General features: G+C 50.6%; 1 protein-coding gene across 5 annotated transcripts in view; it reads left to right on the forward strand.

Moving 5' to 3' along the window:
- The window catches only part of RNF212 (ring finger protein 212), a 118,179-nt gene that overhangs the window by 83,859 nt on the left and 21,704 nt on the right, over window positions 1-12,616 (forward strand). For all 5 annotated transcript variants that reach the window (XM_023585183.2, XM_071217688.1, XM_004480399.4 and 2 more), the window contains 2 exons: window positions 17-62; window positions 4,780-4,843. In XM_023585183.2, the coding sequence (XP_023440951.1) occupies window positions 17-62; window positions 4,780-4,843 (110 nt within the window). The remainder of the gene's footprint in view (window positions 1-16; window positions 63-4,779; window positions 4,844-12,616) is intronic.

Genomic DNA, 12,616 nt, shown 5'->3' on the forward strand with positions numbered 1-12,616 from the left:
CCTGTGCATTTAACAGGCTGGAGTCCATGGAAGTTGATCTTACTCCTTCCCCAGTGAGAAAAGTAAGTACAGTTATTCACTGCTTTGCTTATTTGCCAGACGCCAGAAAAGGGGTTTTACGTTTTTCTCAGCTCTGCTTGCACCTCTTGACCCACCAGGACCGCAGTCTGCTTGGGCTCCTCGCTGGGCGGTGAGCAGGCTGGGCAAGGTCACTCACCGGCCCCGCGGGATGGCACCCAGCATCCCTGCCCGGCCTGTCTGGACAGCAGGGCCGCAGGGCCCGAGGGGGCAGCACACCCAGCAGCCTTTCTGGAAAGCCCCCCGAAGCTCGAGACTGCTAGGGTGTCCCCTTGTGCCTGTACTTGCTCTCGAGGGCCAGCCAAGACCATGTGTGGGGGCCATCGTGGCCTGGCCTGAGGTTGAAAAGCGTTTGCAGCGTCCCTGTCCCCTGGAGCCACATGAAAGGGCTCCTTGCCGTCAGGCGGCCCCTGGTCCTGAGAATGTGCACGACTGGGGCAGGACGGGGTCACGGAAGGCAGGCCAGACAGCGCCGGGCGCTCCCTGGACAGCAGCAGAGACCAGGGGCAGCGCCTGCCCTCAGACCCCACCGCGAGGGCCAGACCAGAGCCAGCAGGGGGGATGCGTCCAGGCTTTGCTGGCCAGACGGCTGTGCTGCCACTACCTAGCTCTGCCGCTGAAGCACGAGCGCGACCAGGGACAGCACAGACACAAGTGGCTGTGGCCGTGTCCCAGTAAGACTTTATTAACACAGAGAGGCAGTGGGCCACTTGCTGACCCCTGTGCTAGATCAAACTGTAAACTTTTAAACAAAGCTTCGGTTGCTCACCTCCTGGAACTCTTCTCACCACTGGAGCAGGGTATGGAGTGCTTTCCTGGACGAGCGCTGCTCTGCTGCCCGGAGCCCCTGGAACGGGAGAGGCGAGGCATGCCCACGGCCCAAGCTGCGCACAGGTTTCGGGAGAGCGCTTGCATCTGCCCTCGCGCCGGCGCAGGGAGGGCATGGCAGCCTGCTGGGGCCCCTCTGCCCTTCCTGCCCGCCCCCTCCTTGAAGCCCGAGAGTCGGCAGAGCCCACCGCCCCGCCCTGCCTGGAGCAGCCCCACCCACGGCCAAGGCACCCACGGCCGAGCCAACGGAGAAGGCCAGCGTCCAGGGGGATGCCAGCTGTGCTCAGACGTGCCCAGCCGTGTGCCGTTCACCTCAAGGCCTCAGTGCTCCGCTTGGAGCAGCCGACCTGCGCGGAGCGTACTCTTCTTAAAGGTACAAGCGTGAGTCATACGAGCACGACCAGACACTTCTCACAGATGTTATTTAATGATGGAAACCAGTGAGATGTAAAACCAGGTCCAAGGAGAATCCAAAGAGCAAATCCACACATGGGCCATGAGGAAAGCTGCGTGCGTGTGCCGAGGGCTGCAGCCTGGCTTCTCCACACAGGAAGTGTGTTCCACATCACCAGACAGAACGCACTCCATGCGCCATGGACAGGAGCCGTTTCCTGCCGCTTACAGAGCTGTGAGATGGCTCCAAGACAGGAAGACTCGGGCGCCAGGTCCAACAGCCTGCAGGGCTGCTTCAGGCAACACTCCTTCCCACTGAAAGGAGGCCCAGGAATTTTTTTGCCCATTTCGGAATCTTTCACAGTTTTTCCTGACATCAGGAAAGTTGTGGGTCTAGCCAGGACTTTTATTCTCTGGCACGGGGAAGACTTTGGCCACTGACTAAGTTTTAAGTAAACAATGGAGCCAAGTAGGAAGCTGCACTGTGATCACGTGCCGTGAGCCATGCCCCTGCACTGTGCTGGCTCACACAGCCGAGGAGGTGTTGGGTGGGGTGGAGACTGGGGGTGGAGCAGCGCTTGGCAAGTGGCGGCCAGCTACACGGAGACGGGTGAGGGCGCCGGCGGGAGGGGGGTTTGAAAGGTCTGCTGTGCGTCGAGGATGGACTGGAGCCTGAGGAGGGGCCGTCCAGGGCCGTCCAGTCTCGCTCGGCCTCCTGCACGTACGCTCCCCAACAGCATCCTGACGCTGGGGTCACCCCCGGCCTCTTGGGCTGCGCGTGTTACTCCTGGATCCCCGGTGCGGGGCTGCATCAGGTCCTGCCCTTCATCACTCCGAACCCACTGTGGAGAGTCATGAAAACGTGCTCCAGAGCGACAGGTCAAACCCAGGGTGCGGCCAAGTGCGGCACTGAGCGGTAACTCCCGAAACGGGCTCTGGTAAGTGGATCCTCACCGGCCGCGCCTGGGCGCAAGTTCTTGCTCCAGGAAGCCCAGACTGAAGCCGGAGGTCGTGAGGGCGGCCCAGTGCCCACAGGCGCCCGTAGAGCCCCTCCCCGTTAGCCCTGCTTCCAAAGGACACACCCCCGTGTGAGGAGGCGTCCCCGCACTGGGCATCTTCACGCCTTTTGCTTATCCACTGCTGGATTCTCCCCAGGGAAGGAGCTCAGGAACTCGCCCAGCAAAAAAAACCCTCAGGAGGGGCGCAGGTGGGAGGGGGATAACTGACCCTCGCTACGGGGTACCTTTTCTCCGTTAAAATCTCAGATGTATCAGACTGGTCAGAGTCAGCCTGAACTTACCTATCTGGAGGTGATAGGAAGTCAGGTCGGAGAGGAGCGTCTTGAAGGGCACCCAGGTAGGAGGCTGCTGGTGTAAGGCAGTGGAGCGGGTGCTGGTGTGTGCGCAGGCCGTGCACATGTGGGTGCTGGCGTGTGCGCAGGCCGTGCACACATGGGTGCTGGCGTAAGGCAGTGGAGCGGGTGCTGGTGTGTGCGCAGGCCGTGCACACATGGGTGCTGGCGTAAGGCAGTGGAGCGGGTGCTGGTGTGTGCGCAGGCCGTGCACACATGGGTGCTGGCGTAAGGCAGTGGAGCAGGTGCTGGCGTGTGCGCAGGCCGTGCACACATGGGTGCTGGCGTAAGGCAGTGGAGCGGGTGCTGGTGTGTGCGCAGGCCGTGCACACGTGGGTGCTGGCGTGTGCGCAGGCCGTGCACACATGGGTGCTGGCGTAAGGCAGTGGAGCGGGTGCTGGCGTGTGCGCAGGCCGTGCACACATGGGTGCTGGCGTAAGGCAGTGGAGCGGGTGCTGGCGTGTGCGCAGGCCGTGCACACATGGGTGCTGGCGTAAGGCAGTGGAGCGGGTGCTGGCGTGTGCGCAGGCCGTGCACACATGGGTGCTGGCGTAAGGCAGTGGAGCGGGTGCTGGCGTGTGCGCAGGCCGTGCACACATGGGTGCTGGCGTAAGGCAGTGGAGCGGGTGCTGGCGTGTGCGCAGGCCGTGCACACATGGGTGCTGGCGTAAGGCAGTGGAGCGGGTGCTGGCGTGTGCGCAGGCCGTGCACACATGGGTGCTGGCGTAAGGCAGTGGAGCGGGTGCTGGCGTGTGCGCAGGCCGTGCACACATGGGTGCTGGCGTAAGGCAGTGGAGCGGGTGCTGGCGTGTGCGCAGGCCGTGCACACATGGGTGCTGGCGTAAGGCAGTGGAGCGGGTGCTGGCGTGTGCGCAGGCCGTGCACACATGGGTGCTGGCGTAAGGCAGTGGAGCGGGTGCTGGCGTGTGCGCAGGCCGTGCACACATGGGTGCTGGCGTAAGGCAGTGGAGCGGGTGCTGGCGTGTGCGCAGGCCGTGCACACATGGGTGCTGGTGTAAGGCAGTGGAGCGGGTGCTGGCGTGTGCGCAGGCCGTGCACACATGGGTGCTGGCGTAAGGCAGTGGAGCGGGTGCTGGTGTGTGCGCAGGCCGTGCACACATGGGTGCTGGCGTAAGGCAGTGGAGCGGGTGCTGGTGTGTGCGTTGGGAATTTGGTGGGGGACGAGGCCCGAGCCGAGTGAGCATCGTGGTGGGAAGGCCGGCGGGGGCTGCCAGGCGGTGCAGCAGGTGTGTGCACAGTGTGGGTCCACCCTGGTGTGAGCTTCTGCGCCCGCGTCCCCGCTCATAAGCTGGCCCAAGGTGAAGGGCCTCTGGTCTTCACCAGGGTAGAGCCTGCTGGGAAGTGTGGGCCAGAGGGCAGGCCAGGGGTCAGCGGTGTGTGCAGAGGGCCAGGGGCCGGGTGGGAGGGCACGAAGAGCAGAGGCGGTGAGGGCTGGGTTGGGTGACCTTTGGGGTGGACATGGGCCCCGGCATTTCAGGAGTGCGGCCACCAGCGGTGCCCAGTGGAGGGACTGGCAGGGCGTGGGGTCTGATGAGGAGAGGCCAGGGTGGGACAGTAGCCAGTGGAAGGTGCCAGAAGTGGGTCGTGGTGTTGGAGAGACAGGAGCAGGCTCAGGTCATACGATGCAGCCAGGAGGGTGGGGCCGGTCTCCAGTCTGGGACAAGCTCCTCCGCGTGTCTGTGAGGGGACGGCTGCCCTGCAGGTTGTCGAGCTGATCGCATCAGCTGCTCGCCAGGCCCCGTCACGCCCCAGCCCTGGGTCACGGTTACCACCTGGATCTTACAGTGACAAGAAGCACACTCCCTAAATGAGGCTTTGCTCAGAGTTTTTAAATTTCCTATGTCAATCAAGAACTTGTCTCTTCTGTGAAATTCTTAAAATCACCCGGGTGGCCCCCTTCCCCCATTCACGCTTGAGGCCCTGCAGGAATGGTGGACAGTGACATGGAATGGCTTTCCTTCTAGCAGGGAGAGGCCGAAGATGAGCACACACCTCCAAGGTGGGAGAGTGTGCAGTGGTGGCACCGGCTGCAGGTCGCTCTCAAGCAGGCATGTTCTTAATAAACAATGACTTCAGCTGTATCTCTTTTTCTTTCCACTACAACTTAGCCTGACACAGCAGCCGGCCCAACAAGAATCTCTTTGATCAGTCCTCCACAAGATGGACGCATGGGTAAGTAAAAGCCCCATAACCCTACCCCAAGGTTGGTGTGCATATTAAAATACATTTCACAAAAGCAGTTGTTTCAGTTTGCCAAAGGGATGCTGATGCAAAGTACCAGAAAATGGGTTGGTTTTTATAAAGGGGATTTATTTGGGGTAAAAGCTTACAGTTCCAAGGCAGTGAAAAGTTCAGCTCAAGGCACTGTAGCAGGTGCTTTCTCGCCCAAGTCCGCTGCCACGCGGTGAAGCAACATGGCGGGCGACGTCTGCCCTTCTCTCCTTCCCCTCCGGCTTTCCCTCTGTGGCTCAGCTGCTCCACGCTCTTGGAGCTTCCAGCTGCAGGCTGGCAAGGGCTTGTCCTGAGGGCTTCCTAGACCAGTCTTGGCTGTTCCACTCTTTCCCAAGCTCAGCTGTAAGCTGCCATGCAAATGGCTCATGTCCCCTGGGGCCTCAGCAGTTTGAGCCTTCTCCTTTCTTTCACATGGGGAGACCAAAAATGACAGCACACTCTCTTCCTGTGTCTGTCTGTCTTTGTATCAGACCCAGCAAGGAAGGGGGCAGAGCCCCCCCCCCGGGTCCTCCCTCACTGATGGAGCCCAGTCCAGAGCCCTAAAATGATCTTATCAAGTGATCTAATCAAAGGCCCCTCAGCTGGGTGTGATGCAGTCAAAGGGTACCAAACCCAAAGAACAGATTAGTTTACAAACAGTGTTTCTCTTTCTGGGATTCATAAATAATTTCAAACAGCCACACAAGGTTCTGATCGAAGCTGTGAGAACTTAGTCACGTGAGTGCCATCCCCAGCAGCCGAGTAGGCTCCGTGTCACCCGGATGCAGCACTGGTGTGGGGAAAACACTTTGTTATGTGGCCCTCTTGGGTTTGAGCAGAAATCAGAAGACTGGCTTTGCTTGCTGGTCTGTTTCCAGAGGAGTGCCCCTCCCCAGCACTGTGCTGCGCTCTGCCCAGCTCTTGGTTCCTCTCCACTCAGCCCCTCCCCACTGCTGCCTGAGAATCCTGCAGCCCGATGCTGCCTGAGAATCCTGCAGCCGATGCTTTCCTGCCCAACACCTCTAATTCATGCATCTTCCTTTTTTTTTCCCTCTGCCGACCCTCACATGGTATCACTGGGATTTCAACCTCAGTATTATCATGGAGACTTTTATATTAATAATATATTCTTGAATATCCTGAACTCTAAGCTCTTCTCTTTTTTTTTTTCAACATTGCTTATTTTTTTAAGATTTATTTACTGACCCCCCCCCCCTTGTTTGCACTCACTGTATATCCTCAGTGCCTGCTTGTCTCCAGGCACTGGGAATCGAACCTGGGACTTGCCGTGTGGGAGAGAGGCACTCAGTTGCTTGAACCACGTCAGCTCCCTGGTTTGTTGTGTCTCTCATTGTCTTTCCTCTTTGTGTCTCTTTGTTGCATCAGCTTGCCACATCTGCTGTTGCACCAGCTCTCTGTCTCACGTGTCTTCTCCAGGAGGCACCAGGAACCAAACCTGGGACCTCCCATGTGGTAGGTGGGAGCACAGTCACTTGAGCCACATCCCCTTCCTCACCTTTGCTTCTTGCATCTCATGTCTCAGGTTTATATTCCTTCTTGCTGAGATTTATATTCTAGTCATTGTTTCAGAGAAGGTCAGGAAATGGTAAATATTCTGAGTGACATTTGAGGTTTTCTTCACTTCACTCTCACACTTAGCCGTCGCAGGGTTGCGCGCACAGTTCCTGGTTCCCTAGGATTTGCTTCAGGACCGGGGGGCTCTTGCTCCACTGTCCCGCTGGGTGTTCCATCCTCCTCACGAAAGTCCCACATCAGCCTGACTCATTCCTTTGTAGGTAATATGTTTTGTAAAAGTACTTTTTGACCTTTTATATTGAAGTAATTTCAGCTTACAAGACAGTTTAAAAAATAATACAAACCCCATACAGAGAACTACAAATGTACCCTTACCTCCTTCGCAGATGCCTAGATCCACCAATTTTAACATTTTGCCACCTTTGCCACAGCCATCCTTCTATCTAGGTATCCATCTATCTTCTGAACATTTAAGAGCAGTCTGTGCGCATCATTCTCCTTGAACACGTAATACTTCCATGTACATTTCTTAGGAACACAGACGATCACTTATGTAATACTTTAGGTGCACTTTTCAAGTTCAAGAAATTTAATGTTGATAGAAAGCTTGTATTCTATGTCCCAAATTTTTTATGTTCCAGTAATGTCCTTTGAGCCCTTTCTCCTTTCTTAGATTCCATCCATTATCATGTACTGCGTTTAATTATCATCTCTTTAGTTTCTTTCTTTTTTAAAAAAATTATGGAAACATATATATAAAACAAGAGTCTTTCTTTCCGACCCCTCTCAAGCATACCATTCAGTGGGTAAATTGGATTCCCAGTGTTGCAGGACCCTCGCCACGGTCCGTTACTACAGCCTTCCCTTCACCCAAGCAGAAGCCTCACTCATCTGCAGGAACTCCCCATCCCCCATCCCCCTGCTCCCAGTAACCTCCTCTCTAATTTGTCTCTGAATTTGCATGCACTGTGATATTTTCTTTGTGGTTACCATGGGGCTTAAATTTAGCATCATAAATTGGTAGCAATCTAGTTTCCTTTGACACCAGCTTAACTTTGATAGTGTACACAAACTGTGTTCCTGTAGCCCTGCCTCCCCCTGCCTGTTTGTGGTTCTTGTCACATGGAACAGATTTATGTGTTGAGTCCAAAACCACTGATTCATCATTGCGTTTTGTACATTTGCTTTTTAGGTCCTGTACGAAGTAAAAAATTGAATTGCAAATAAAAAATACAATAATAATGGCATTTTTATTTACCTCTGTCGTTACCTTTACTGGAAATTCCTTCAGTTGTCTCGTAGTAACCTTTCGTTTCAACTTACAGACCTCCCTTGAGCACCTCTTGTAGGGCTGGTCTAGTGGTGAAGTCCCTCAGCTTCTGTTCATCTGGGGATGTCTTCTCTCCCTCATTTATGAAAGACAGTTTTGCCAGATATAGAATTCTTGGTTGGCAGTGTTTTGCTTTCAGCACTTGAAATATGCCGTCCCACTGCCTTCTTGCTTCCACGGCTGATGAGAAATCAGCACTTACTTTAGTGAGGCTCCCTTGTATGTGACATGTTGCTTCTCTCGTGGCTTTCAGAATTTTCCCTTTATCTTTGGCATTCTGTAGTTTGATGATAACATGGCACAGTGTGATTCTATTGGGGTTTATCCTGTTTGGAACTTGTTGAGCGTCTTGGACGTGTATATTCATGACACCACATAATTTGTGAAGTTTCCAGCCGTATTTCTTCTAATAGTCTCTCTGGTCTTCTCTTTCTTTTCCTTGTGGGTCTCACAATGTGCATATTGGGAACTTGATGTCCCCGGGTTCCTCAGGCTCTGGTCACTCTTTCATTATCTCTTCTTTCTCCTTCTCAGATTAGTTTATTTCACTTGTCTTATCTTTAGGTTCACCGATTATTTCTCCTGCCAGCTACAATCTGCTGTTGACCCCTCCAAGGAACTTTTTATCCCATTATTGCGTTCTGCAGCTCTGTTTGGATTGTTTTCATAATTTCCATCTCTCTATTGATGTTCTCCTTGGGTTTATCTATCGTTTCTCTGATTTTTCTTTAGTTTTTTGTCCATGTTTTCCTTTAGTTCTTTGAACATTTTTAAGTCTTTGCCTGCAATTTTGCAGTTCTGGTGCGCCTCATTAATGGTTTCTCATGCTTTCATCCTCACCTTTGCCTGGGCCTTCACTTCCTATTTCTGTGTATGTTTTGTAACCTTTTGTGAATCCTAGACACGTTAGTATCTTAATGTGTTATCATTGTAATTTAGACTCTGAGGCATCTTTTCTTTAACCTTGTGTCCAGCTAATATTATGACAGCTTTCCTTGAATGCTAGGAGCGAACAAAAAGAAGGAAGAAAGAAAACACTTTTCCCAGTCTTTGCAGATTGATATGTGGAAGCATTCTCCTTGGAGGTAATCTATGCATTGAGTTTAGAGAATAGCTCCAGGCCAAAGAATAGGTCCTTTCTGAGCATGAGTACTGACTTGAGTATGCACCGTGGTCCTGGGAAGTCCCCAATGTCCCCTCTTCCCTGGGAAAGTTTCCTCGTGGTCCCGGGCACTGTGCTGTTTGTCCACAGCCCGCGGTCCCTGGCCCCAGGCAGCATGACTTGACCGCTTGCCCCAGCGTCCTGCAGGAGGACTTGGGGCCACCTTCTGAATGCAGGGCAAGATCCTCTGGCCACCCCCAGATTGGGCCACACAAACTGCTTCCCAGTATGTGCACGAGGGTCATTCTGCCCCCTCGAGAATCAGGACCAGGGATCCACGCCGGGAGCGCGGCCAGCTCTGCACCATGCCGGAGAGGGTGGGGAAGGCCTGGCCAGGGCACCACAAGGACAGAGGGACAAAGGAAGGAAATCGTGAGGACAGAACTGAGTTGAAACCAGCGGCTGCTGCTGCTGGCACTGTCCCCCAAACTAAGGACACCTCAGAACTCTCAGGCCTCTGGACCTGCAGCTGCAGACAAAGGGGGCTCCAGGAACCAACCACCCTGGGAAAGAGGAGGGAGGGACACAGCTAAGCCGACTCAGCTTCTGGCCCACAGATTTGGTCTGCACTGTTCCAGGAGCCCTTCCAGACCAGGTGGGCTGTGCCATCTTTGCCTTGGGAGCCAGGAAGAGGCTAAAGAGATACCACCCTTCCACCCTCCTTCTCTCCTAACTGAGGACTCAGAAGGGAGTGGAAACATTTCCTAGCGGGGAAAAGGGAGGGGGCTGCCAGAGAAGGCTGGGGAACAGTCTCGGAGAAAGCTTAAATTACAAGGCTCCAGGCAGGAAGCGCTATCACATTGTCTGGTCTGTGGTGCAGCAAATACACTCTAACCAGGCATTTAACTCTGAGCTGCCGAAGAGCACCGTCTTCTGGCAGACCAAGGAAGTGCATGAAAAAATTGAAACTATGGAGAGGCTTTTTCCAGCCTTTCTACCCTCCATCCCCAAGGCCATAGGAAGCTGGTCTACAACCAGTTACTAGGCCCAGTGCCCAGTTCTGAGCAACCAGCAGGGGCAATCCTAACTATCCAGGATGAGCCAAGAATCAAAAAGCAGTGGTAACACACAGCCTTCCACCACTTAATCGCTATAAAATAAAAAGAAATTGAGCTTCTGAGTAAACTACATCCTAATAAGATGTCTAGACATCAGCAAAAAATTGAGCCATCCTATGAAAATAGAAGACATGGCCTAAGAAAAAGAATGTTAAAGCCCCAGAAGAGACGCAGAATTTAAGAGAACTAATCAGCAAGATGTACACAAATTTCCAAAAGCAAATTAATGACTTGAAAGACGATATGGTTAAAGATATAAATGGACATCAAGAACGCAAAGAAGAATTTGAAATCCTGAACATAAAAGTCACAGAGCTCATGGGGATGAAAGACACAATAGGTGAGATAAAAAACACATTAGAGGCATACAACAGCAGATGGTAAATGGTAGAAGGAAGAATAAGTGATACCACAGATAGCAAAATTGAAGAGAGAAAAGAATGGAAAAAAATTGATCAGGGCCTCAGGGAGTTGAATTACAACACAAAACGCAGCAACACGTGTCATGGGAGTTCCAGAAGGAGAAGAGAAGGGAAAAGGGGCAGAAAGAATATTTGAGGAAATAATACCTAAAAATTTCCCAAGTCTCACAAAAGAAATGACCTTACATGTCCAAGAAATGCACTGTACCCAAATCAGAATAAACCCAATAGACCTACTCCAAGACACATACTACTCAGGATGTTAAATGTCAAAGAGAAAGAGAAAATCCTCAGAGTAGCAAGGGAGAAGCAAACCATCACAAACAAGGAATATCCAGTAAAACTTGTGCACATTTCTCTTCAGAAACCATGGAGGCGAGAAGACAGTGGTGTGATTCAATTAGGACACTGAAAGAGAAACACTGGCAACCGAGAATTCTTTATCCCAAAAAATTATCCTTCAAATATGGAGGTGAATATAAAATATTCACAAACAGAAACTAAGAGAGTTTGCAAAAAAGAATCCACCTTTGCAGGAAATATTAAAGGAAGCCTTAGAATCTGAAATAAAGACAGGAGGGAGAGGCCTGGAGGAGAGTATAGAGGAAAGAATAGCAGAAAGGATAACCAAAGAAATAAAAAGACAGGCAAAAATATGATATAACATATGAAAACCAAAGAATAAAACAGTGGAAGTAAATCGTGCATTTACCAGTAACATCACTGAATGTGAATGGATTAAACTCCCCAATCAAAGATACAGACTGATAAAATGGATAAAAAAACATGAGCCATCCATATGCTGCTGATAAGAAACTCACCTTAGGTGAGTGATACACCTTTTGTATCACCAGGGATACAAAACAGCTGAAAGTGAAAGGTTGGAAAAAACTCCATGTGAATAGTAACCAGAAAGGAGCAGGGGTAGCTATACCAATATTAGGCAAAACAGACTTTAAATGCAGAAAAGTTATAAGAGATAGAGAAGGCCATTATATATTAATAAAAGGGACAATCCACCAGGAGGATGTAACAGTCATAAATATCTATGCATCTAACCAGGGTGCTCCAAAATACATGAAACAAACTGGCAAAACTGAAGGGAGATATAGAAATCTCTACGGTAATTGTTGGAGACCTCAACACCCCACTCACATAATTAGATTGAACAACTAGACAGAAGATCAACAAGAAAACAGAGAATTTGAACAATATGATAAATGAGTTAGACCTAACAGACATATACAGAACACTGCATCCAACTCAGCAGTCTTCTCAAGTGCCCATGGATCTTTCTCCAGGATAGACCACATGTTAGGGCACAATGCAGCTCTCAATAAATATCAATAGATTGCAATTATACAAAGTACCTTCTCAGATCATAATGGAATGAAACTGGAAATCAATAATAGGAAAAAAGTAAATATGCAAATGTGTGGAAGTTAACACATTCCTAAGTAATCAGCAAGTCAAAGAAATTCCAAGTGAAATCAGTAAATACATTGAGACAAATGAAAACAAGAATACAGTGTAACAAAACTTATGGGACACAGTGAAGGCAGTCTTGAGAGGGAAATTTATAGGCCAAATACCTATATTAAAAAAGAAGAAAGAATTCAACTCAAAGATTTAACTGAACTAGAGTAACTAGAAAAGAGCAGCAAACCAATCCCAAAGTAAACAGAAGGAAAGAAATAATAAAGACTAAAGCAGAAATAAATGGAATTGAGAAGAAAAAAACAATAGAGAAAATCAACAAAATTAAAAGGTGTTTCTTTGAGATCAATCAAATTGACAGACCCCTAGCTAGGCTAACAAAGAAAAAAAGAGAGTAGTTACAAATAAATACAATCAGAAATGAAAGGGGGGAAATTATGACTGACCCAACAGAAATAAAAGGGATCGTAGGAGGATATACAAGAAACTGTGTGCCAAAAACCTAAGACAACCTAGATGAAATGGACAAATTCCTAGAAATTCACTAACAACGTACACTGATTCTACAAGAAATAAAAGGACTTAACAAACCAGTCACATTTAAAGAGATTGAATCCATCATCAAAATTCTCTCAGCATTGGAAAGTCCAGGACCAGATGGCTTCACAGGTGAATTCTACCAAGAATTTCGGGAAAAAAAATTAATTCCAATTCTGTTTAAACTCTTCCAAAAAGTTGAAGAGGAAGGAAAATTACCCAACATATTTTATGAAGCCAGCATCACCCTAA

Source organism: Dasypus novemcinctus, chromosome 1, assembly GCF_030445035.2.
Source record: "Dasypus novemcinctus isolate mDasNov1 chromosome 1, mDasNov1.1.hap2, whole genome shotgun sequence".
NCBI classification, from domain to species: Eukaryota; Metazoa; Chordata; class Mammalia; order Cingulata; family Dasypodidae; genus Dasypus; species Dasypus novemcinctus.